Below are 25,676 nucleotides of genomic sequence, written 5' to 3' on the forward strand. Positions count from 1 at the left end.
GCGTGGGCCCGGTGGGTCTCCTCAGTCCCCACCCCCTTCATTATTTTTCTTACACCCACTTCCTGGACATGATTCGCCAGCCCCTGTAAGCATTTGAGATTCAACTCGAGTTAAAGCCCACCTCTTCCTTGAAGCCTTTCTTGATTGATGTAGGCCACCATGAGCTCCTCCATGCTCCTGGGGTGCTTAGGCTGGGAGTGGGGGATCAGCCAGGAATGCACTGGCAGATTAAGCTAGTAGAGATTTATTTTCCTCACATGACAAGAAATTGGGAGGTAGCTGTGGCTGGCAGTTGGTTCAGTGGCAAAACATATCAGTGCCAACACCTTTGTAGTTCTTTTGGACTCTCCCTTGTGGTTGCAAGGTGGCTGCTAAAGCTCCAGCCATCACATTCACAGCAGGAAAGAGAAGGAAAGGGAAAGGAGCAGTGCCATCTGACTTCCACTTTGTTCTCAACTACCCATGGCCACCTAGTGAGGGAGTTTTCCCCTCCTTTACAGTAAATGCAGGCAAGGGAAAAGGCTGAGAAAGGGGTGTGTCCTTCAATCGGTGCCCATGGCAGACATTGCTAATTGAGGACTGCATTCTTTTTTGCAGAGCCCGCATGTGGCCTCAGAATCATTCTCATCACAGTACTCCAGGCAGCTACTGCCAGTTGATTAAGAGCTGGCATGGGAAGTAAAACCCATGTGACATCAGGCATTTAAAAAGTCTTGCCACATGAGCTCTCTTGGATGAATGTTTTGTTTTAATTAAACAAATATTATATTCTCTTTTTTTAAAACTTTAAGAACATTCTAGGAAAGGCCAAGTCCTGTTGACCACCGCTTGTCTGAATTCTGACCCCTCTTGGTCAAATGGTTTCCTGTTTCCACTCTGGCCCCTCCTGGCACAGATGCCATCTTAATAGACAGTGTCCTCCTCAGGGTTGCCAGTCTCTAGGCACCTGTCAAATCCCCAGAGTATGGGAGTGGAGGGGCCAGGGCTGACCACCACTGCTCTGTGCCCCCGCCCCCCCCCCCCAACACCAGGAGCCTGAACGAACTGCGAGTGTTGCTGCTGGAGGCTGGTCGCCACTCCCCAGGCCCCGAGAGGGACCTGAGCCGTGAGGTCCACAAGGCTGAGTGGCGGATCCAGGAGCAGAAACTCAAGGACGACATCCGGGGCCTGCGTGAGAAGCTGAGCGGGCTGGTGCGTTGGGGACCGGGGGTCAGGCCAGGGCTGTGCTGCCCTGCTGTCAGGCCATGGACATGGTGACCTCCTGGAGCTACCACCAGCTCACAGTGAGGGTTCACGTCCCCTAGAACCACAGCAGGGTCTGGGTTGTAGCTGGTGGGGGGGCCACGGGTGGCCTCTTGGCAGACATTGTGGCTGGCTGTGTGGCTGTCTGGGTGATATAATGCAAAAGAAGAGTTCCTAAGAGTCTGGCCTGCCCAGGGATAGGATGGGCTACTGCAGGGTGCGGAGTGTCCCATCCAGGGAAGTAAGCAGCCAGAAACCAGCTCTTGTTCAGGGGCCTGTGGTGGGGACTCACACATCGGTCTCAGGAAGGAGATGGGAACTGGAAAGCCTCCCATAACCCTGAGATTCTGGGGGCTGAGACTCCTTCAGGAGCACGAACCTGACTGAGCTGAGTCTCCAGAGGTGAGGGCGGGGCCAGGAGGGTGATGCTAGGAGCACAGGACAGAACCATCCTCACCCCATCCCCCGTGGTCAGCCTTCAGGACCAGCCTGTGGCCAGTTCCTGGGCCTGGTCATCTCCAGGGTGTGGACACGACGGGGTCTGGGAGGACAGGCCTGCTGTCATGGGAAGCCAGTCACTCTCTGCCCTCCCACCCGGCCACACGGGCTCAGCTACACTGGAGGAGATGGAAGGGGAAGGGGGCCTCACAGGCAGGAGGGAGAGCCAAGACCCACCTACAGCCGTGGGAGCAGGCCCTGGGCCTGCAGCGTTAAGGGATTGCCCAGCCGCCCTGCGGCCTTGCAGTCCTGGCACACCTGGCCAGCAGGGCCCTCTGTGGTCCTCGTGACTCTGTGAGCCTGGGCCCGGCAGGGACCTGGGGTTTGATTCCCCAGCGCTTTCCAAGAGCCACGGGGAGGGGCCAGTGCCACGCTGACTCGTCTCCATCGGGCACAGGCTGGTCCAGTGTCTGTGGGAACTGGCCGCCCTTTTCTCCGGGGCACCCTCCCCCTGCACTGTCCCCAGAGCTGTGGGAGAACTAGGGAAGGGCTTGGTGGGTGGAAACCTCCTCTAGTGAGGAAGGGTTGAGAGGGAGATTTGCATAGAGAGGCGGAGACACGCAGAGGGACCTGGAAGCACCCGGCCCCCGGGGCGTTGGTGGGCGGTTTGTGTGGGAGCCAGGGGGCACCATGGTGGGTGGGGCTGCTGGGGAGGGCTTGGAAGCGGAAGGTAAACGAATGTCCTGCTGGGGAGGGGGCATGGGATGCTGTGGGAGGGTTCTGAGCGCGGTTCAGGTGGGCTATAGGGTAGGCGATGAGGAAGCTGGGGGTCTGGGGGTGCAGAGCAGGGACTCACATGAGACTGTAGAGGGAGTCGGGGGACACAAGAAGGAAGGAGGGAGGGGTCCTGGACTTGGGGACTTGGAGAGAGTGAAGCGTCTGCGGGCTGGGGATTCCGGCCGGGGACAGGGCAGGTGCTGCAGCGGGACGCTCGGGGGAGGGAGGGAGGCCGGGGCGTCCTGGCGATGCTCAGGCCTGACCCAGAGACGAGGTGGGCCGGCAGAGATTCCTGCCTAGAGCGAGAGGCCCTCGCACCCAGGCGCACACACCCCGATGGCCGTCCCTCTCCTGCCGCCCCAGGACAAGGAGAGGGCCCTGTCGGAGCAGAGGCGCTGTTCGCTCAGCGACCCGTCCTCGGCGCCCGAGCTCCTACGGCTGCAGCGCCAGCTGATGGGCACGGAGGACGCGCTGCGCGCCGCGCTGGACCAGGCTCAGCAGGTGGAGAAGCTCGTGGAGGCCATGAGGAGCTGCCCCGACAAGGCCCAGGTGAGCCACGGGCCAGCGCTGGCTGACCGGGGGCCCGCGTGGGGCGGCGTCCTCAGGGAAGGCGGCCCGGCCCTGGGGACCCTGGTCTGAGGGACAGACGGCCGTGTCCTCTGGGAGGCCCAGCCCAAGGGGTACGCGCTGTACCGCAGGGAGCTCGGGCCAAGGGGGACATGCGGCCTTGGTCTCGGGGGCCTGGGAGCCCCCGTCTGGAGCGCCCTGGCCCGAGGCTGGAGCCTGAGAGGGTCGCGTGGGGAAGGCCTGGCCATCTGCGGGGCGGCCGGGGGGCCCGCTCAGCGACCGCCCTGCCTCTTCCAGGCCCTCGCCAGCTCCGGCTCTGCCAACGGCGTCCACCAGCAAGACCAGGCCCAGGAACAGGAGGTGAGGGGCGCTGGGCCTCCCGTCGGGCCGACGTCTCTGGAGACGGAGCCCCGAAAAGCCACCCAAACGACGAAGCCGCCTTGTGAGGAGGCTTTCAGCAGGGTCCCTCTCGGAGCGGGCGGTGCCGGCAAGCGGCGTCGGGTCCCAGGCTGCTCCTCTCACCTGCTTTCTCTTTAAAAACCGTGTATTGTAAAGTAATCCAGGCCTATTGGGAAACGTGTGGAGAAAACCCAAAAATACATAAAGAAGAAAACACCCAGCGGCAGCTCTCTTCCCCAGAGGGGCCCCTGGCTAGCACATTTCAGTGACGTCCTTCCTGAACGCCGAGGCGCGTGCGCGTGCGCAGCCAGGCCTCCTCGTTCGCTGACTCCGTGTGGGCACACGCGCGCGCTCAGTCAGCTTTGGGCGGCGCCCAGGCCCCGTCGCGGTCCCTCGAGGACGCGCAGGGGGAGGCGCGGTCCCGCCGAGGGGAACAGGCGGCGCTCTGCCTTCTGGGTTAGCTCGCACTTGACTGGAAACAGGTGTCCTCCGCGCGGCCTGCGTAGTGCCCCGGTTTTCACATTTTCATGCTTGTGCTTGTTGAGTTCCGCTGTTGAAAGCGCCCCCAGGCAGGGCGCTGCGGAGTCGCGGGTGTGCGGGGCCGTCCGCGGAGCGCCCGGGGCGGGAGCGCGCTGAGCGGCGCTGACGGGGCGTCGGCAGGCGGGGGCGCGCGCGCACGACTGCGTGCGCTCAGCAGGCGGGAGCGCGTGTCTGCGTGGGAGTGCCCGGCGCGGGTGCCGACGTGGCGGAGCGTGGCCGCCGCACCCAGTGTTGACTGAAAATAATTTCAAACTTTCACAGAAGTTGCAAGAATAAAAATAGCACCTAGAGGGGCCGGCCGGTGGCGCAGCGGTTAAGTGCGCCTGCTCCGCTGCGGCGGTTCGCGCTTCGGGTTCCGGGCGCGCACTGACGCAGCGCTTGTCAGGCCATGCTGTGGCGGCGTCCCACATAAAGTGGAGGAAGATGGGCACAGATGTTAGCTCAAAGCCGGTCTTTCTCAGCAAAAAGAGGAGGATTCGCAGATGTTAGCTCAGGGCTGATCTCACACAAAAAAACAGTACCTAGAACATGGCCATGCTGTCCGCCATGAATATGGGCAACCTCTGCCCCCGTTTGCGGTCGTCGGCACTCTGTGTGGGCGTGTGTGACGTGGCGGGCGGGCTTGGCCGAGCGTTGGCAGGCGAGTGCCCCGTCGCGGGCCTGGATCGTCGGTCCGCGCTCCCTGAGGACAGGGCGGGGTTTTCCGACGCGGCCGCTCTCAGGCCCAGACGCCGCGCCGCTGCCTCCTGCCCGCGGGAGCCGCAGGGCCGCCAGCCGGCCGCCCTCGGTGGTCGGGCCTCCTCGGCCCCCTGGCCCCGGGCGGCTCCTCCGCGTCCCGATTCCTGCGGCGATGACGTGCTGGAAAAGAGCCCCGCCGTGTGGGAAGGCGCAGTCCGGGGCCGAGCCGGCTCGCGCGTTCCCGTTCCGCGCGGAGCTGTGACGAGCAGCCTGTGGAGGGCGGCTCAGGCCCCGAGGGCGGCGGCCCGGGCGCCGTTTCCGCAGGGCGGGCAGCTCGCTCTGCGCTCAGCGCCGCCCCTGTTTTCATGGGCGTCTTCAACATGAGCGTTTTCTCTCCCAAGCAGTTTCCGTAAGCTCCGGGTTCTATAAACCTGGGCGTGAACCGCTTTCGCAGCGCTTCGCGGGCCCCAGGGCCCCCGGGACCGCTGGCCTGGGTCTTCGCGTTCCCGTGTGAGCTCTGGGGTGCCCGCGGCCCCGCCGCACAGCTCACGGGCGCCCCCCTGGCCCCGGGGCCGGCCGGCCGGGGGGCGGGAGCCCAGCGCCAGCTCCGCCCCGGCCCGCCGTGTGGCGTGGGCGGGTGAGGCTGGAGCGCGGCTGGGCCCTCGTCCTGCCCGCTCGGGCGGTGGGGCCCCTGGCTCACCCGACGCAGGAGAGCCTGGGCACGGACCCTGCCGGGGGCCGGCCTGTGGGTGAGGACAGAGAGAGACGGGCGGGGGCCTGCACCGGCCGCAGTAGGAAGTGGCGTGGTCGTGTCGGCAGAGCAGCCGCCTGGGCCCGGCACCCTGGGAGTTGACGTCCGTACCTGTGTGGCTTTGTACCCCCAGCAGCCCTGCGGGGCACGTGGGGTCACCCCGGCTTGCAGATGTGCGAGCTGAGCCTTGGAGTCGCAGCCCGTTTCCGTTTCCTCGGCTTCGCCTCCCTACAGGCGCTTGGTGCTCTCTAGACCGCCTGCTCTCCCCTCTTCCCTCAGCTTCCCCTAAACAGCTCCTCTTCCTCCTGTCTCACCATGCCCCAGACCCACAGCAGAGACATCTGCCCCAGGGCCTTTGTATGTGCTGCTCCCGCTCCCTGGCACAGGTGGGCTCTCCTCTCCCAGCCCACAACCACCCCTTTTCCTACCTGCTCGGCCCCCCCCACCCGCCCCCCGCACTCAAGGCTCTTGGAGACATTTGCTGATCAAGACCTTGCTCTTTCCAGGACAAGCACTGACCCTGAGGGACACCGTGGAGCGACCCAGTCCACACCACACCTCTCCGGCCTGCCCCAGCAGTGCCCCTTCCAGGCAGGGGCCAGGGCTGTCACTTTGGAGACAAGAACAGTGTTTGTAACAATAACGTCCCCACCGCCGAGGACAGTCCCCCGCCCCCGACGCCCCTGCCGGATCAGGAGGCTTCCTCAAACACGGCCTTCCATGGAGAGCAGGATGGCCCCGGCCTGGCCCCCCGGGACCTTCTGCCTGGGCACCCAAGATGCCCCGACAGTTTCTGGAGTTTGTTTGGGGAGGCCAGGGCAATCCGGCCAGGCCCCTCTCCCCAGAAAGAGCTGCCCTGAGGACTCTCTTGGCCCTGAGCACGGCCCTGCCCTCCCCTTCCCTCCTTCTCCCGGGTCCCCCTGAGACCCCAGAGAGCCATTGTCCCGGGAAGGGGTCGGAGGAGGCCAGCTTCTCCTTGCAGGTGCCGAGGAGGGAAGGCCAGGCCTGAGGAGCCGGAGGCGCGCCTGTTCCTGCTGCCGCTTCCAGGCCAAGGCAGTGCGCAGAGTTTCTTGTCCCCACACACCGAGCTTCCTTCAAGGGTGGGACAAGTTCCTCTCAGCCATCTGCCCAGCAAGGCACCAGGTTCAAGGTGTTGGGGGGCGTGGTCTTCCCCCCAACCCCAACACACACACAGCTCCAAGCTGCTGGCCAGAGAGTGGTCCCCAAGGCCCGAGCCACAGTGTTAGGAAAGTTTGGAAGCCCCTCTCCCCGCCACCACCACTGACCTGCTGGGAGCCAGGGCAGGGCAGCCGCAGGGAGCCCCGAGCCAGGGCTGCAGGCGTGTTTTGACTGCTCAGGAATATAGTGTCCCGTGGGTCGACCAAATGTTCCAAAACTGGGCCTCCCACCTGCAGATGCACCCGGGCCGGCTCTGGTGTACGCACCGCCGACCCTTGGTGCACGCACACCCAGAGGTCGCCGTGCACGTGTGGCTGTGTGTGTGGGGCCTCTGCAGTCACCCGTGCTCAGGCTGCAGGCACTCAGTTCCAGGGCTGAGCCCCAGGCCTGGCAGGGCTGTGCCCAGACACACCGAAAACGTTCTTGTGACCCAGCTGTGCACATACACAGCCGGGTGCACGTGGGTGAGCGTTCAGGGATGTGTCTGCCAGGCACATGCACCTGGACGCACACGTACTAACAGCCCCTTCCACTCTCACCAGGGGCCTGCCCAGAGCTTATTACGCCCCATCTCCTGAAGCCAGGAAAACAGCCCACAGGATGTTGGTGGCAAGAAAAATGTAACTGCCTCTCTTCCTTCCTTTCAAGGCTGCTGAGTTGCTGCAGGCCTCGGCGTGGGGGGGAGCCAGCGCCCAACAGCCCCTACCTCCCCCAGCGCAGGGAGTCCTCACATGGGGCCCTCCCCCCGAGCCAGAGGGGGCATCTGATGCCCCATCGTGGCGTTCCCAAGTGTGCCGGGACAGGCGTGCGGCTCCTGTCCTGGAAGCAGCCGGGCAGCCCGCGGCAGTCCCGTACAGGCGGCTGGTGGTCACGTCCTTGCCCAAGTGCAGCCTATTCGGGGACAGCCGCTTAGTGCCCCAGGCCCCTCCTCTCCCCCCTGGCTTTCGGCAGCTCTCGCATGCAGTGTATTAACAACAGTCCAGAAGCAGTGCTGTAGTAGCTTAACCCAGAGGCAAGTACTACTCTTTCCAGCAAAATCAGGCAGCTTGCCCCGCCCACAGGAGGCACCGACTAGTCTACTAACAGCGCAGGCCCACACCAGGAGGGCTTGCAGGTGGCAGGTGGCAGAGACGCGAGTTCCCTGTGAGCCTCTCTGCCTGCCCAGTGTGGGCCCAGCCATGCCCCCCCAAGTCCCCCCCACACCCTTCCCCTTCCCAAAGTGGAATTGTTGAAGTGTGGCGAGTCTGTGCTCGAGACAATAAAGCTTGTGACTGAGGTCCCAGACCTCTGCAGTTGCCTGCTTCTCTCTTTGGGTGCCTTGGGCTCCCCCCGCCTCTTCCAGCTCGTGGGCACCCTGGTGCCAGGAGTTGGTCTCCATCCGTTCCTGGTGGGCTGCCAGGTAATTCTTAGTCAGATGTGAATAGCTGATGAGGGCTTCAGAGGACCTGGCATTGAAATCCTAGGCCGAGCTGCCTTGTCCGAGGAGAGGGAGCTGAGCAGGAATAGGCAGAGAACCAGAGGTGAGGGCAGTGAGGGCAGGCCGGGCAAGACTCACAGAGAGGGGTGGGGGGTTGCATTTGAATCTGCTGAACGTATAAGTGGGCCTGCAAGTAAAAAACGAAAACTCTTCCCAATGTGCAAAGCAGTGACAGATCAGCTAACACAAATTGGATGAGTGCGGTGAGGATGCTTACAGCCTCAGGGGGCTGATGCTGTCTCCGGCGGCAGCGGGCTTTCCTTGGAGCGGACGACCAGTCAGCGTTTTGCAAGCTTTGTGGTCATTTTACAGCCTTGCAGTTGAGGGTCCCCTCACGGAGACTGAATGAGGCTCTCCAAGTGAACAGCTGACTGCACCCGGAAGCTTCGTGCCCTTTCTCAGGCGCTGTATCAGCAGAACCCTGTGGGAAGCAGTGGGATCATCCAAGGGTGAACGAGACTTGAGGAAGCAGCCGTGTGCGCAGGTGTGGACAGGGCTAAGGCCACTCACAAGGGACTCTGGGGAGCCATTGCACCCCAAAAGGATGAAGCAAAGGGAGTTAGCAAAAGCTGCGTCTGTGGAGATGACCCGGTGGTCTGTGTGGCCCAGTAGGGAAGGAGCCGGGGGGTAAACACCCTGACCTCTCTCCTCCCACACCCTCCTCTTACTGACCCTTCCAGTGGCTGACCCCAACCTGACGCCAAGGCCAGGGAGCCTGTGGGAAGGCATCAAGGCCAGCTTCCAGGCACAGCCAGGATGGGGGTGCAGAGTGGGTCTGGGGGGGCAATAGAGAGCAGTCAACACAGTACTCATCCAGAGAGTATCCTGGGTAGACTGAAACAAGCACCCTGTCCTTAGGCTCCTGCTGCCTCAACATGAATGGTCTCTGTCCTTCCAGACCTTATCTCACCAGCCCAGCGTTTTGAAATTCAGAGAGCTTCTGCCAGCGAGGTTCCTTCCTCTCGGGACTTACCACCCACCGCTGTCACTGGTGTCTTTTTCTCTGAGCCATGGCACCGGCAGAGCCCAGTCACCCGCCTGATGGAGCAGGGCCCGAGGGCTCGCAGTGCGTCCCCCTCCCTGGGGAAAGTGCTTCCTCGACCATTTTAGCCTTCAATGAGGACTCCACGCCAGGGGCGCAGTCAGAGGAGAGCAGGACCCCACCCACTCGCAGCTGCTGGCCCGCAGCTGGCCTCACCCCGTGTCAGCCACTTTGAAGAGGATGCTGGGGGGGGGGAGGAAGGAAGTGGGTGCAGGCAGGGACAGTCACAGGGAGAATGGGGGCCTGGGACCAGGCTGGGGTGCAAGGCTGACCCAATGTCACCAGGGCTGAGGCCGCATTCGACTTCAGGCCAGATGGCCACGGGCTTGAATCTCACGAGAGGAGCCTCCTGAGGTGCAGGATGGAAGGACGGCACCTGAGAGGATGAGGGGCCTCCACGGGGGCGCGAGGGGGCAATGATAGGGCACCGCACAGACCCTGCCCTCGGGCTCACAGCCGCCAGGGCAGGAAGCCCCAGGGATGCTGCGGGGGGGTGGGGGGGCTTCCCGGAGGCGTGTGCAAAGCCAAAGGCCTGTGGGCAGCCTTGACCCTTCAGAGGAGCAGCCCTGGTGGGGGGTCTCTGACAGCGCCACCCTGGAGAGAGCTCAGGCCCTGGACACCCTCTGGCTGTGTGGGCCAGGCCCATGGCCCCTCTTCCCTGAGCCTCAGTGTCCTCCTCTGTGAAATGAAAAAATAAACTGATCTGTGCACTGTGGGGTCTAAATGAGCCCACTGAAGCCCACCCAGTTGTTCCCGCCACTCTCCCAGCCCCGCGGGAAGTTGCCCTCTCCGTCTGGGGGAGAGCAGCAGCAGGTCCCCGGCTCGCCCAGCTCGCTGGGCCCTCGACAGGCCGGTGTGGAGCTCAGCGGTGGCCCGCCAGCGCGGGAGGAGCCCGAGAGCTCAGCGCAGCCCCCGGCCCTGCCGCAGGCACCCCCGAGTGGCGCTCCAGGAGCCAGCAGGAGCGAGCAGCTGGCCCCCAGCCGCAGGTCTGGGGTGCAGCGGGAGGGGCTGGGAGCCAGCCACTCTGGACAGAGGGCGTCCCCACACCGTCCCTGCACTGACTTTTCCTTTTTAATCTTAATTTTGAGATAATTTCACACTGACAGAAGAATTGCAAAGAGAGTCCCCATACGCCCTTCAGCAGCCTCCCTCATGCTCACCTCTTGCACAGCCACAGCACAAGGGTCCAAACCAGAAAACGGACGCTGGTGGGATGCTAGTGGCTAAAACGTGGACTTTGCTTGGACTTCCCCAGTTTTCCCTCTAACTCGTCCCTTTTCTGTTCCAGATCCCATGAGGATCCCACGTGGCATTTCTTCATTGTGTCTCCTTAATCTCCTCCACTCTAATGTTTTCTCAGACTGGCCTCATCTTTTGTAGCCTCGACACATTTCAAGGGCACTGAACAGTCTCTTGTCCAGGTCCCTCAGTCTGGGTTTGTCCGGTGTCTTCTCGTGATTAGATGGAGCGCAGAGGGGACCTGCCCTCTCAGTGCACCATGTCGGGAGCCTGATTTCCGTGTGTCTGTTACCAGCGGTGTGACCTTTCTCACTTGATTAAGGCGATGTGTGCCAAGATACTCCACCATCAAATCACTCTTTTTCCCTTTGTAGCTCGTAACTGTTTTGATGGAGATACTTTGAGATTGTGCAAATGTCTGGTTTCTCCTTAAACTTCCACCACTGACTTTTGCATCTGTCCATGGAGCTTGCCTGCTGTAATTACCCCTGTGATCGTATTCCAAGAATGATTTTCCCATTCGCTTGTCCTGTCTCCATTTACTAATTGGGATTCTTCTGTAAGCAAGAGTTGTCTCTTCTCCCCCATTTATTGTTTACCAGTTGTTTGTTTCTATCGCTGTGGACTCGTGGATGTCTATCCGACGTTTGGGTTATTATCCAGTACCATCGCTGGTTACTGTGTTGTTTAAGTTGTTCCAGCCTTGGCCATCAGGAGAGCTGTCAGTGGCTCCCGTGTCTCTGACATGCCCCATCCTTTTGTTGTTTAAGCGTTTCCTTACTTTCTACAATGTGCTCCAAACTCATCTTGTATTTCTCCTGCCACAGCAACAGAGATATGAACCAAAAGCACAGGCAACCAAAGGGAAAAAGTAGGTTAATTGGACTTTATCACAATTTAAAACTTCTTGTGTCCAAGGAGACCCGCCAAATGTGAGAAGATGTTTGCAAATCACACATCTGATAAGGGTCTAGTATCCAGAATATAGAAGGAATTCTTTCAACTCAATAAAAAGACAAATAACCTAATTAAAAAATAGGCAAAGGATGTGAATAGACATTTCTTCAAAGATGTTCAAATGGCCGGTGAGCACGTGAGAAGGTACCCAGCGTCCGTGGTCGGCAGGGAAGTGCAGAGGCAGACCTCTGTGAGGTGCCACTGCCCGCCCACCAGGGCAGCGCAAGCGAAAAGACGCGAACTGGAATTCTCAGACATTGCCAGTGGAGACATAAATGGTCCGGCCACTTTGGAAAACAGTTCAGTAGTTCCTCAAAATGTTAAACGTCAAGTTACCATATGACCCAGCAGTTTTACTCCTAGGTATATAACCAAGATAAATGAAACCGTGTCCACACGAAAACTGGTGCACAGATGTTCTTAGCAGTGTTATTCACGATAGCTGAAGAGTGGAAATAGCATAAATACTGGTCAGCAGATGAATGGGGAAGTAAAGTTCCGTATATCCAGACAACAGGATACTGTTTGGCCATAGAAAGGAGTGAAGTAGTGATCCACGCTACAGGGTGGATGGACCTCCAGAAAGTTACGCTCAGTGAAAGAAGTCAGACACCAAAGGGCACATAACGTATGATTCCATGTATATGGAATGTCCGGGATAGGCAAATCCACAGTGACAGAAGCCAGATAGCTGGCTGCCGGGGACTGAGGGGAAGGGGAAATGGGGAGAAACAGCTTAATGGACAGAGAGTTTTACTCCAGAGTGATGGAAATGTTCTGGAACCAGATAGAGGTGCTGGCGGCACAAGACCGGGAAGATGCGGAATCCCGCTGAGTGCCTCTTTAAAATGGTTAATTTTATGTCATGTGATTTTCCCCTCAGTAAGTTATTTTTAAAAAAAGAAAAGAAATTTTACATTATGATAATGGCCATGTTACCAGTAAGATTGTGGGAGGGGTGTGATTGGTTAGTATTAACACCAAACTGTGTTAGGAATCTTCGTTAAATAATGATGTGTGAATATTTTCATTTGTTTGGATAATTGCAGAAAAAAAAATAAATTGGTGCAATTTATCATGTTAACAGAAAAAAGGAAGGAAGAATACCAAGAACCATTTCAGCAACTGCCCTAGATTTGAGGTGAGGGGAGAGCTGGGCAGGGCATAGATGAATATATTTTTTAAAATTCTTAATTGTGGTAAAAATCACATGACATAAAATCTAATGTCTTAACCATTTTTAAGTGTACAGTTCGGTAGTATTAACTATATTCACATTGTTTTGCAACAGATCTCTAGAACTTTTTCATCTTGCAAAACTGAAACTCTGTCCCCATTGAGCACTAACTTCCCTCCCCCTCCCCCAGCCCCTGGCACCCTCCATCCTACTCTCTGTCTCTATGAATTTGACCACTCTAGGGACCTCATGTTTGTGGAATCATACAGTATTTGTCCTTTTGTGACTGGGCTATTTCACTCAGCATAATGTCCTCAAGGTTCACCCATGTTGTAGCAGGTGTCAGAATGTTCTTTTTGAGGCTGAATAATATTCCATTGTATGTATATATGTATCACGTTTTCTTTTTTTTTTTTCATTTGCCACTACCCGTCATTTTATTTTCTTTCCCAGCCTTATTGAGGTATAATTGACAAAATAATAATTACATATATTGGAGGTGCACAATGTGATGCTTTGATATGCGTATGCTTGTGAAATGATGCCACAATCAAGCTCATTAACATGTCATCCTTACCATTTTCTGGTGTGGTGAGAATAGTTAAGATCTACTCTCAGCAAATTTCAAGCATACAATACAATATTATTAACTATAGTCACCATGTTGTATGTTCGACTCTTCCAAATGAATCTGTTTTGATGTCACTTGATTTAAAAGTTATAAGGGATGGTAATCATTTCACAGTGTATACATATATCACGTTGTATACCCAGACTTATATAATACTATGCGTCAATTATATCTCAATAAATTGGGAAAAAAATAAAGGTACAGTGTTCCTTTTGGGAAATTTTTTTTTTTTCTTGCGGAGGAAGATCGTCCCTGAGCTAATGTCTGTGCCAATCTTCCTCTATTTTGTACTTGGGATACCGCCACACCGTGGCTTGATGAGTTGTGTGTAGGTCCATGCCGGGGATCTGAACCCGAGAACCCCAGGCCACCAAAGTGGAGTGTGAGAACTTAACCGCTAAGCCACGAGGCCGGCCTTTCACTTTTCCCTGGCATCTTTTTTTTTTCTTTTATTGTGAAATTTTTGTTGTACCTTATTGTTTATCAGTCACCATATAAGTGCATCCCTCCAACCGTTGTGCCCACCCCCCACCCCCTAGCCCCTGATAACCGCCAAACAGTTCTCTCTGTCCATGTGTTGGTTTATCTTCCACATATGAGTGAAAACACGCACTGTTTGTCTTTCTCTTTCTAGCTTATTTCACTTATACCCTCCAGGTCCATCCATGTTGTTGCAAATGGGATGATATTGTCTTTTTTTATGGCTGAGTACTGTTCCATGGTATATATATACCACATCTTCTTTATCCAGTCATCAGTGGAGGGACACTTGGGTTGCTTCCATGTCTCGGCTATGGTGAATAAGGCTGCGATGAACATAGGGGTGCACAAGCCTCTTTGGATTGTTGATTTTAGGTTTGTTGGGTAGATACCCAGTAGTGGGATAGCTGGATCATAAGGTATTTCTGTTTTTAATTTTTTGAGGAATCTCCATACTGTTTTCCATAGAGGCTGCACCAGTTTGCATTCCCACCAGCAGTGGATTAGGGTTCCCATTTCTCCACAGCCTCTCCAGCATTTGTTGCTTTTTGTCTTGGTGATTATAGTCATTCTAACGGGTGTAAGGTGATATCTTAGTGTGGTTTTGATTTGCATTTCCCTGATGATTAATGAGGTTGAGCATCTTTTCATGTGCCTATTGGCCATCTGTATATCTTCTTTGGAGGAGTGTCTGTTCATTTCCTCTGCCCATTTTTTGATTGGATTATTTGTTTTTTCATTATTCAGTTGTCTTTCTTTATATATTATGGCAATTAATCCCTTGTCAGATATATGGTTTGCAAATATTTTTTCCCATCTGGTGGGTTCCCTATTCATTTTTTTTTCTTTTTTTTCTTTTTTTGTGAGGATGATCAGCCCTGAGCTAACATCCATGCTAATCCTCCTCTTTTTGCTGAGGAAGACTGGCTCTGAGCTAACATCTATTGCCAATCCTCCTCCTTTTTTTGCCCCAAAGCCCCAGTAGATAGTTGTATGTCATAGTGGCACATCCTCCTAGTTGCTGTGTGTGGGACGCGGCCTCAGCATGGCTGGAGAAGCGGTGCGTCAGTGTGCACCCAGGATCCGAACCCGGGCCGCCAGCAGCAGAGTGCGCACACTTAACCGCTAAGCCACGGGGCTGGCCCTCCCTATTGATTTTGATCCTGGTTTCATTTGCCTTGGAGAAGCTCTTTAATCTGATGAAGTCCCACGTGTTTATTTTTTCTTTTGTTTCCCTTGCCTGAGTAGACATGGAATTCAAGAAGATTCCTTTATGGCTGATGGCAAGTAGTGTACTACCTATACTTTCCTCCAGGAGTTTTATAGTTTCAGGTCTCACCTTCAGGTCTTTGATCCATTTGAGTTAATTTTTGTGAATGGCGATAGCAGATGGTCCACTTTCATTCTTTTGCATGTGGCTGTCCAGTTTTCCCAGCACCATTTGTTGAAGAGACTTTCCTTTCTCCACTGTATGTCCTTAGCTCCTTTAACAAAATTTTTGAAAAAGTTATAAAGGAGTCAAATGCAGAACTTGGGAGCAGGCGGGGGCGGGTGCAGGGCTGGTGCTCAGCAAACTTGGTCTGGCTTTGTGCCCAAGACCATGGTCCCTCTGCGGTGTCCAGGCCATCCACAGGCAGCGGCGAGGGCCACCATGCCAGAATCTGGCAAAAGGCAGCGCAGTGAGCAGAGGTGGTGGGGTCCCCCGCCCCTCCGTCCAGGCCCCCTCTGGTTCTCCCGGAGCACCACCGCCGGCTGGAAGGATGTGAGGGGACAAGTGAAGAGGTCTTGACAGTGTTGTTATCTGGAATTACCAGGACATCCCCCAGCCTCACCGTCACTCTGACATCTGAGGCTGGAGAAAACGACAAAGCTGTCCAGACCAGGCTCACGTTCACATACAGTGAAAAATACCCAGATGAAGCCCCCTTCATGCCATACTCTCCCAGGAAAACATCTAGAAGACAAAATGTCTCCAACATCTTAAAATTGATTGGCACTACAAGCGGAAGAAATCCTTGGCGTAGTGGCGCTCTTGACTTTAGTATCAGCTGTGCAAGAAAAGTTAAATGAAATGGCAGCTCAGATAAAACCAGAAGAGAGGATGGCAGACAAGGCACAAGACAGAAGGACAGCAGGAACCGACGAGCGGCATTTCACGGTGCTCCCGTTACAAGTGAGAACTCTTAAGTTGCAAGGCCAGGTTTGATACCAGACGCCTAGAAATTAAAAGGAAATGAACGGAAGAAGAGCAGGAAGCAGGAAAAAGTTGATTACGTGGGAAACAGTGGTCTGACACAGACCGTGACCTCGAGGCATCTGACGTGCACATGGATGAGGCTCTGTGCTGGGGCTCGGTGACCTGGGGCCAGAGCATGCAGAGGGCCCAGGCTACAATCCTGCTGACCAGAGAGTGACCGATGGCCTTCCCCATTTGTAGTGGGCTTGCCCACCACAGCACCTGAGGCTATGCTGAACAGGTTGTGGTTTTCTGTTCATTTTTCCTAAGAAAAAATAATTTTAGGGGCCAGCCCAGTGGCCTACGGGTGAAGTTCATGCACGGCCTGGGGTTCACAGGTTCAGATCCCGGGTGTGGACCTACACACCGCTCGTCAAGCCATGCTGTGGCAGCGTCCCACATAAAAAATAGAGGAAGACTGGCACAGGTGTAGGCTCAGGGACAATCTTCCTCAGCAATAAATAAATAAAATAATTTTCAGGAGAATATTCTTCTGATCATTTTCATCATTTAACTTAAAAAACTGACCCTAAAGTTTCAAATAGAAGAAGTAATAAGGCCTTCCGGGTTCGGGTGGAGAGCCACGGTGCAGCCTCTGCCAACTGTCCACTGTAAAGACCATGAGAGCGATTTCAGGTTGGAGGGCCCTGGGACGGGAGGAGTGGGAGAAGAACCGTCTACACCTAGGACCTCAATGGGTATTGTTGAATTGGTGTAATTTTGAAAGTGTTCTGTAAAGGGATGATCCTTTATAATTTTTGGATGTTCAGAATATTTCATAATAAGTTTTTGTTTTTCTTTTTTATTGAGGATTAATTTACATGCAGTAAAGCACAAAAATCTTAGGTGTCCAGATTGATGATTTTCACATACATACACCCCAGTGTGACCACCACTCAGGTCAAACTAGAGAACACGTCCCACTCCACGCAGGCCCCTGCACCCCCCCAGCCCACACTCGACCCCGCCTCGCAGGAGATCACCAGCCGTTGTCCCTCCGTCGTCACAGATGAGTCTGCTTGTGTACAAGTAGGCGTCTGATTTCTTTCAGCTCACATGACCTGTGAGATCGTCCCTTTCTTGTGGGTAGCAATAATGCATTCTTTTCTTATTGCTATGTAGTGTTCCATTGTATGAACATATCACAATTTATTCACCCATTCTCCTCTCTTTTTTGTATTATTTACTATTTTTTAATTGAGATGTAACTGACATAGAACATTATATTAGTTTCAGATGTACAACATAATGATTCAATATATGTATATTCTACAAAATGACGACCACAGTCAGTCTGGCTAACATCACCACACATAGTTACAATTTTTTTTCCTGTGATGAGAACTTTTAAGGGCTGCTCTCTTAGCAACTTCCAAAATACAGTACACTATTGTTGATTATAGTCACCATGCTGTACATCACATTCTCAGGACTTATTTATTTTAAAAGTGGAAGTGTGTACCTTTTGACCACCTTCACCCATTTGGCCCACTCTCCACCCCCTGCCTCTGGCAATCATCAGTCTGCTCTCTGTATCTGTGAGTTTGGTTTTGTCCTTTTTTTTAGATTCCACATGAAAGTGAGATTATATGTGTTGGTCTTTATCCGTTCCCCTCGATGCACACCTGCATTGAGAGATATTGTACACTATACCCATGAAGACATAGGAAAAGATAGAGGTTTATAACAACATTATATGATGAGATGGATAGACACCCTGACACCAGGATCTGGGAGCTGTGACAACATTAATCACACCTCTGTGTCCCCTGACCCAACCTCAGGGAACTGCACGTGTGCTGGGGAACCGGCCAAGACAATGGCAGCTGCACAGGTGGTGCTGAGATGAGAGGCCGAGCAGAGGCACACACTGAGTATCAGACTGAGGACTGGGCTGCCGCCCACCCTCCGCCTGGGCATCCAGAAGACTGGACCAAAGGAGGGGGCCAGGAGGAGCCCTGCTTCTGTCTGCGCTCGCTGAGCTCTTCCCAGATCGGAGAGGCGGGAAAGAGAGGGAGGAAAACCTCAGCCATGCAGGATGCACGAAAACTGTGCAAAACCAAGGAGGGAAGAGCATGTGGGGTCTCTGAGCGGAAGAACAAACCTCTGAAAACAATCCACCACGGAATCCAGAAGAATTACAAATGTTTGCCTGAAGACACGGTGAGATTTCTGTTTCTGGTAATATAGCAGGCTAAATTCATTTAAAAAATTCCTCTTACAGAAAGCCTATTCAAGGAAATAATAGCTGAGAATTTCCCAAATCTGGGGAAGGAGTAGGAAATACCAGTAAGCAAAGCCAACAGGTCACCTAAATATATTAACAGATGAAGGCCCTCTCCATGACACCTAGTGGTAAGGCTAGGCAGAATCAATGACAAAGAAACAATATTAAGGGCAGCTAGAGAAAAACAAAAAATAACGTACAAAGGAACTCCCATCAGGCTCTCAGCGGATTTCTCAACAGAAACTTTACAGTCTAGGAGAGACTGGAATGATATATTCAAAATACTGAAAGACAGAAACTTTCAGCCAAGAATACTCTATCCAGCAAAAATATCCTTCAAATATGATGGAGAAATAGTAACTCTCCCAGATAAACAAAAGCTAAGGGAGTTCATGGCCACGAGACCCCCACTACAAGAAATACTCAAGAAGGCCCTCAGGCCTGAAAAAAAGAAGAGAAAGGGAATACAAAGCTTGGAGCAAGGAGAAAAATAGGTAGATAAACTCAGAAAAATAGTAGATCTTTACCGGAACAGGTTAGCAACCACTTAAATTCTAAAATCAAAGATCACGGGCCGGCCCCATGGCTTAGCGGTTGAGTGCGCACGCTCCACTGCTGGCGGCCCAGGTTCGGATCCCGGGCGTGTGCCGATGCACTGCTTGTCCGGCCATGCTGGGGCAGCATCCCACATACAGCAACTGGAAGGATGTGCAACTATGACACAACTATCTACTGGGGTTTTGGGGAGAAAAAGGAGGAGGATTGGCAATAGATGTTAGCTCAGAGCCGATCTTCCTCAGCAAAAAGAGGAGGATTAGCATGGATGTTAGCTCGGGGCTGATCTTCCTCACAAAAAAATAAATAAATGAAAATAAAAATAAAATCAAAGATCAAAGGAAGGAATTCACCAAAAATAAATTTAACCTCATCACTATAAACACACAGCCACAACACAAGATAGAATAAGGTATAACAAGAATGACTTAGAAGGGGAAGAGGAAAGTGATTGAATTGACTTAGTATAAGGAAATAGGAGGCCATCAGATAAATAGGAGGCCATCAGATAATGGACTATCTCATACACAAGATTTCTTACACAAACCTCAAGGTAACCACTAAACAAATAATCAAAACAAAACCACATGTGATAAACAAAGAGAAAACTAGAAGAGTCATAAGACAGAACAACCAAACTGAATTGGCAGTCCGAAACAAATGGGACAAGAAACAAAGGAAACACAAAAGAACCAGAAAATAAGTGACAAAACAGCAACATTAAGCCCTCATATATCAATAATTACCCTAAATGTAAATGGATTGAACTCTCCATTCAAAAGATACAGAGTGGCAGGATGGATTAAAAAGCAAGACCCAACAATATGCTGCCTCCAGGAAACACATCTCAGCACTAAAGACAAGCACAGGCTCAGAGTGAAAGGATGGAAGACAATACTCCAAGCTAATGGCAAACAAAAGAAAGCAGGTGTTGCTGTACTCATATCAGACAAAGTAGACATCAAGATAAAACAGGTTAAGAAAGACAAAGAAGGGAAATATATAATGACAAAAGGGACACTCCACCAAGAAGACATACCACTTATAAATATATATGCACCCAACATAGGAGCACCAATGTACATAAAACAACTATTAACAAACCTAAAAGGAGACATTAACAACAACACAATAGTAATAGGGGATCTTAATACCCCACTTACATCAATGGATAGATCATCCAGACAAAAAGTCAATAAAGAAACAGTGGACTTAAATGAAAAACTGGACGAGATGGACCTAGTAGACATATACAGAGCACTCCATCCAAAAACACCTGACTACACATTCTTCTCAAGCACACATGGAACATTCTCAAGGATAGACCATATGTTGGGAAATAAAGCAAGCCTCAATAAATTTAAGAAGATTGAAATCATAACAAGCATCTTTTCAGACCATAATGCTATGAAACTGGAAATGAACCATGAAAAAAGACTGGGAAAGTGACAAAAATGTGGAGATTAAACAACATGCTGCTGAACAACGAATGGATCATTGATGAAATTAAAGGAGAAATCAAAAACCATCTGGAAACAAACAAAAATGAAAATATGCCATATCAAACCATATGGGATGCAGCAAAAGCGGTCCTGAGAGGGAAACTCACAGTGATACAAGCCCACCTTAACAAACAAGAAAAAGCCCTAATAAACAACCTTAAATTACACCTAACAGAACTCGTAAAAGAAGAACAAACAAAGCCCAAAGTCAGCAGAAGTAGAGAAATAATAAAAATCAGAGCAGAAATAAATGAAATTGAGACCAAAAAAAACAGTAGAAAGGATTAATGAAACAAAGAGTTGGTTCTTTGAGAAGATAAACAAAATTGACAAACCCTTAGCCAGACTTACTAAGAAAAAAAGAGAAAAGGCTCAAGTAAATAAAATTAGAAATGAAAGAGGAGATCTATGGTTGAGACTTGGTGTCTGTGAACCTGGCTATCTTTCTTAGTATTTTTTACTTTCCCAGCATCTGTGCCCTCCTTAGCTTTTCCCCATTGGTTCTTCTTTACCTTCTGCCCCCATTTAACGTCTTCATGTCTCACTCTCTGCCTCCTCTCCCTTTTCTTTTATACTGCCAATTTCCTTTCCTATTTCTTTTCCTCACTTTACTAGACATGCAACAGTGAATATTTTTTATTAAGTGATTTTGATATCTATTGTATTTATAGTTCCGAGGTTACTTTACTATATTTTGTTATTAAAATGAATAAGTAGAATATTTTCTTAAGAGACAATTAAATTTCTTTTTGCCTCTCAAAAAAAAAAAAAAAAAAAAAAAAAAAAAAAAGAAATGAAAGAGGAGAAATTACAACAGGTACCATGGAAATACAGAGGATTATAAGAGAATACTGTGAGAAATTATATGCCAACAAATTGGACAATCTAGAAGAAATGGATAAATTCTTAGACTTATACAACCTCCCAAAACTGAACCAAGAAGAAATGGAGAGTCTGAATAGACCAATCACAAGTAAAGAGATTGAAATAGTAATCAAAAACCTCCCCAAAAATAAAAGTCCAGGACCAGATGGCTTCTCCAGTGAATTTTATCAAACATTCAAAGAAGATTTAATACCCATCCTTCTCAAACTCTTCCAAAAAATAGAGGAAGATGGAACACTTCCTAACTCATTCTATGAGGCCAACATCACCCTGATACCAAAGCCAGACAAAGACAATACAAAGAAAGAAAATTACAGGCCAATATCGCTGATGAACATAGATGCAAAAATCCTCAACAAAATATTGGCAAACCGAATACAATAATACATTAAAAAGATCATACACCATGATCAAGTGGGATTTATACCAGGGACGCAGGGATAGTTCAACATCCGTAAATCATTCAATGTGATATATCACATCAACAAAACAAAGAATAAAAACCACATGGTCATCTCAATAGATGCAGAGAAGGCATTTGACAAGATACAACATCCATTTATGATAAAAACTCTCAACAAAATGGGAATAGAAGGAAAGTACCTCAACATAATAAAAGCTATTTATGACAAACCCATAGCCAACATCATACTCAACGGGGAAAGACTGAAAGCCATTCCTCTGAGAACAGGAACGAGGCAGGGCTGCCCACTCTCACCACTCCTGTTCAACATAGTACTGGAGGTTTTGGCCAGAGCAATTAGGCAAGAAAAAGAAATAAAAGGAATCTAAATAAGTAACGAAGAAGTGAAACTCTCACTATTTGCAGATGACATGATTTTATATATAGAAAATCCTAAAGAATCTGTTGGAAAACTATTAGAAATAATCAACAACTACAGCAAAGTTGCAGGGTACAAAATCAGTCTACAAAAATCAGTTGCATTTCTGTATGCTAATAATGACCTAACAGAAAGAGAGCTCAAAAAGATAATACCGTTTACAATTGCATCAAAAAGAATAAAATACCTAGGAATAAGTCTTACCAAGAAGGTGAAGGACCTATACAATGAGAACTACAAGACATTATTGAAAGAAATCAATGATGACATATAGAAATGGAAAGACATCCCATGCACGTGGATTGGAAGAATAAACATAGTTAAAATGTCTATATTACCTAAAGCAATCCACAGATTCAATGCAATCCCAATCAGAATCCCAATGACATTCTTCACAGAAATAGAAAAAAGAATACTAACATTCATATGGGGGAACAAAAGGCCCCGAATCGCTAAAGCAATCCTAAGAAAAAAGAACAAAGCAGGAGGCATCACAATCCCTGACTTCAAAACATACTACAAAGCAATAGTAATCAAAACAGCATGGTACTGGTACAAAAACAGACACACAGATCAATGGAACAGAATTGAAAGCCCAGATATAAAACCCCACATATACGGACAGCTAATTTTCGACAAAGGTGCTAAGAACATACAATGGAGAAAGGAAAGTCTCTTCAATAAATGGTGTTGGGAAAACTGGACAGCCACATGCAAAAGAATGAAAGTGGACCATCTGCTATCGCCATTCACAAAAATTAACTCAAAATGGATCAAAGACCTGAAGGTGAGACCTGAAACTATAAAACTCATAGAAGAAAATATAGGCAACACACTATTTGACACTGGTCATAAAGGAAACTTTTTGGATGACATGCCTACCCAGACTAGGGAAACTAAAGAAAAAATAAACAAGTGGGACTTTATCAGATTAAAGAGCTTCTATAAGACAAACGAAACCAGAATCAAGATGAACAGACAACCCACCAGCTGGGAGAGAATATTTGCAAAACATACATCTGACAAGGGGTTGATCTCCCTAATAAATAAAGAGCTCACACAACTGAACAACAAAAAAACAAACAACCCGATCAAAAAATGGGCAGAGGAAATGAACAGACACTTCTCCAAAGAAGATATACAGATGGCCAATAGGCACACGAAAAGATGTTCAATATCACTAATCATCAGGGAAATGCAAATCAAAACAACACTAAGATATCACCTCACGCCCGTTAGAAGGGCTATAATCACCAAGACAAAAAACAACAAGTGTTGGAGAGGATGTGGAGAAACAGGAACCCTCATACACAGCTGGTGGGAATGCAAACTGGTGCAGCCTCTATGGAAAACGTTATGGAGATTCCTCAAAGACTTAAAAATAGAGATGCCCTATGACCCAGCCATCCCACTACCGGGAATCTATCCAACGAACCTGAAATCAACAATCCAAAGAGGCTTATGCACCCCTATGTTCACTGCAGCATTATTCACCATAGCCAAGAAGTGGAAGCAACCTAAGTGTCCCTCGACTGACGATTGGATTAAGAAAATGTGGTATATATACACAATGGAATACTACTCAGCCATAAAAAAAGACAAAATCGTCCCATTTGCAACAACATGGATGGGCCTGGGCGTATTATGTTAAGTGAAATAAGCCAGAAAGAGAAAGACTGTATGATCTCACTCATATGTGGAATATAAATCAACACTTGGACAGAGTAAACTGTACTGTGGTTACCAGGAGCAGTGGGGGTGGGGGGTGGGTACAAGGGGTGAAGGGAGTCATATATATGGTGATGGACAAACAAAAATGCACAACCCAAAATTTCACAATGTTAAAAACCATTAAAACATCAATAAAAAAAATTCCTCTTGACGTAATTTCTTCCGATACAATTTGCCAGATAAAACATAACATCCATGTTTTTAAACATATCGCAGAGCTTGCAGGAAAGTAGGGAAATCCCCAAGGGCGGAAAACAAAGAAGAGCTGGAGGCCAGAGTGGTCAGCTGATGTGTAAACTGCAGCTGCCCGGGGCGCTGCCAGCCTCAGGAACCCAGAGGCTTGGGATGTCACGGCCACAAGGCACCCAGAGGACAAGGCTTTGCAAGTTGGAAAATTGGAACCAAGAGACCTGCCAAAAGTCAAAAACGGCGGAGCTACAACTTTCCTAGCAGTCTGGACTAGAAAATCTTTGCCCTGATGGAGGGAGGTGACAAGGAAACTTGAGTGTCTTGGCCTAGACTCTGGGTGGGAAAAATGTCACAGGAGACATCCTAAAAACCAAAGCCTTGAGAGAGATGGGAGTTTGAATTTATGCCGTTGTGGGGGTTCAGGAAGTACTAAGCTAACGGATGACTTTAAAGTGGTCCTGGTACAGAGTACCCGGCCGAAGCAAGAGCAATTCCTCGCCAAGGGAACGTGCTGTCATCCCAGGGCTTGCAGGAATCCCACAGGCTCACAACCCAAAATTTCACAATACACAAAGCAACAGTCAGGAGGGGGACTGGCCCCAGGGCCTAGTGGTTAAGTTGGGTGCGCTCCGCTTCGGCGGCCCAGGTTTGGTTCCTGGGCGCAGACCTACACCACTCGTCTGTCGGCGACCATGCTGTGGCGGCGGCTCACATAAAAAATAGAGGAAGAATGATGCAGACGTTAGCTCAGGGTGAATCTTCCTCAGCAAAAATAAAAAATTAAAATAAATAAAATAATTTTTTGTGTGTGTTTGAGGAAGATTAGCCATGAGCTAACATCTGTTCCCAATTCTCCTCTTTTTGTTGAGGAAGACTGGCCCCGGGCTAACATCTGTCCCCATCTTCCTCTACTTTATATGGGACCCCGCCACAGCATGGCTTGCCAAGCAGTGCGTTGGTGCACGCCCAGGATCCGAACCGGCGAACCCTGGGCCACCACAGCAGAGCATGCGCACTTAACTACTTGTGCCACCAGGCCGGCCCCAAAAATAAATTTTTAAAAGTCAGGAGAAAAAGAACCTCAGATACTGGGATTATTGGACACAAAATATGAAATGCATCTCTTTAAGTTTTAAGGGATGAAGATTGAATTAAAAACAGGAGTGGGGCCGGCCCCGTGGCATAGCGGTTAAGTGCGCGCGCTCCGCTACTGGTGGCCCGGGTTCGGATCCTGGGCGCGCACCGACCCACCTCTTGTCTGGCCATGCTGAGGCCGCGTCCCACATACAGCAACCAGAAGGATGTGCAACTATGACATACAACTATCTACTGGGGCTTTGGGGATAAAAAGGGAAAAAAAGGAGGAGGATTGGCAATAGATGTTAGCTCAGGGCCGGCCTTCCTCAGCAAAAAGAGGAGGATTAGCATGGATGTTAGCGCAGGGATGATCTTCCTCACAAAAAAAAAAAAAAGAGCAAGGAACATGATACTATCAAGAAAAAGACAAGGCTGGTTTGAAAAGATCTAATCAGAACTTCTAGAAATGAAAAATCTCATCACTGAAATGAAAATTCAATAGATATTTAAAACAAAAAAGATTAAACAAAGCTGACAGGGAGTTGGAGAACTAGAAAATAGATCTGAAGAGATTAGCCAGAGACGGAAAATGTGCAAGATTGGTGAAGATCCACCAGGGGCTTTCGTAGGCCAAATGCCTAGGCTCGTGCCTGCATAGAGCTCAGTAAATATTTGCTGAATAATTCAGAGACAAAGAGACTAAAAGGAAAGGTTAATATGTACCTAATTGGGTTCCAAAAGAAAACAGAGAAAACTGAAGAGAGGCATTATCACTAGAGAAAACAGCTGAGAAATTTCCAGAATTGACAAAAGATATAAATGTAAACTACAGAGAATTGCAAGCGTTATGAATTTAAA

General features: G+C 50.6%; 1 protein-coding gene across 3 annotated transcripts in view; it reads left to right on the forward strand.

Annotated features, from left to right (window-relative positions):
* The window catches only part of CLIP2 (CAP-Gly domain containing linker protein 2), a 76,933-nt gene extending 69,078 nt beyond the window's left edge, over window positions 1-7,855 (forward strand). For 2 of the 3 annotated variants that reach the window (XM_087417766.1, XM_087417769.1), the window contains 4 exons: window positions 1,032-1,191; window positions 2,821-3,006; window positions 3,322-3,384; window positions 5,899-7,855. In XM_087417766.1, coding sequence (XP_087273892.1) covers window positions 1,032-1,191; window positions 2,821-3,006; window positions 3,322-3,384; window positions 5,899-5,910 — 421 coding nt within the window. In that variant the 3' untranslated portion in view covers window positions 5,911-7,855. The remainder of the gene's footprint in view (window positions 1-1,031; window positions 1,192-2,820; window positions 3,007-3,321; window positions 3,385-5,898) is intronic. The other variant, XM_087417768.1, reaches the window with a different exon arrangement.
* The last annotated feature ends 17,821 nt before the right edge of the window (window positions 7,856-25,676 follow it).

The sequence above is a fragment of the Ceratotherium simum genome, chromosome 26 (genome assembly GCF_057802395.1).
Source record: "Ceratotherium simum simum isolate JZ-2026a chromosome 26, ASM5780239v1, whole genome shotgun sequence".
Lineage (NCBI taxonomy): Eukaryota > Metazoa > Chordata > Mammalia > Perissodactyla > Rhinocerotidae > Ceratotherium > Ceratotherium simum.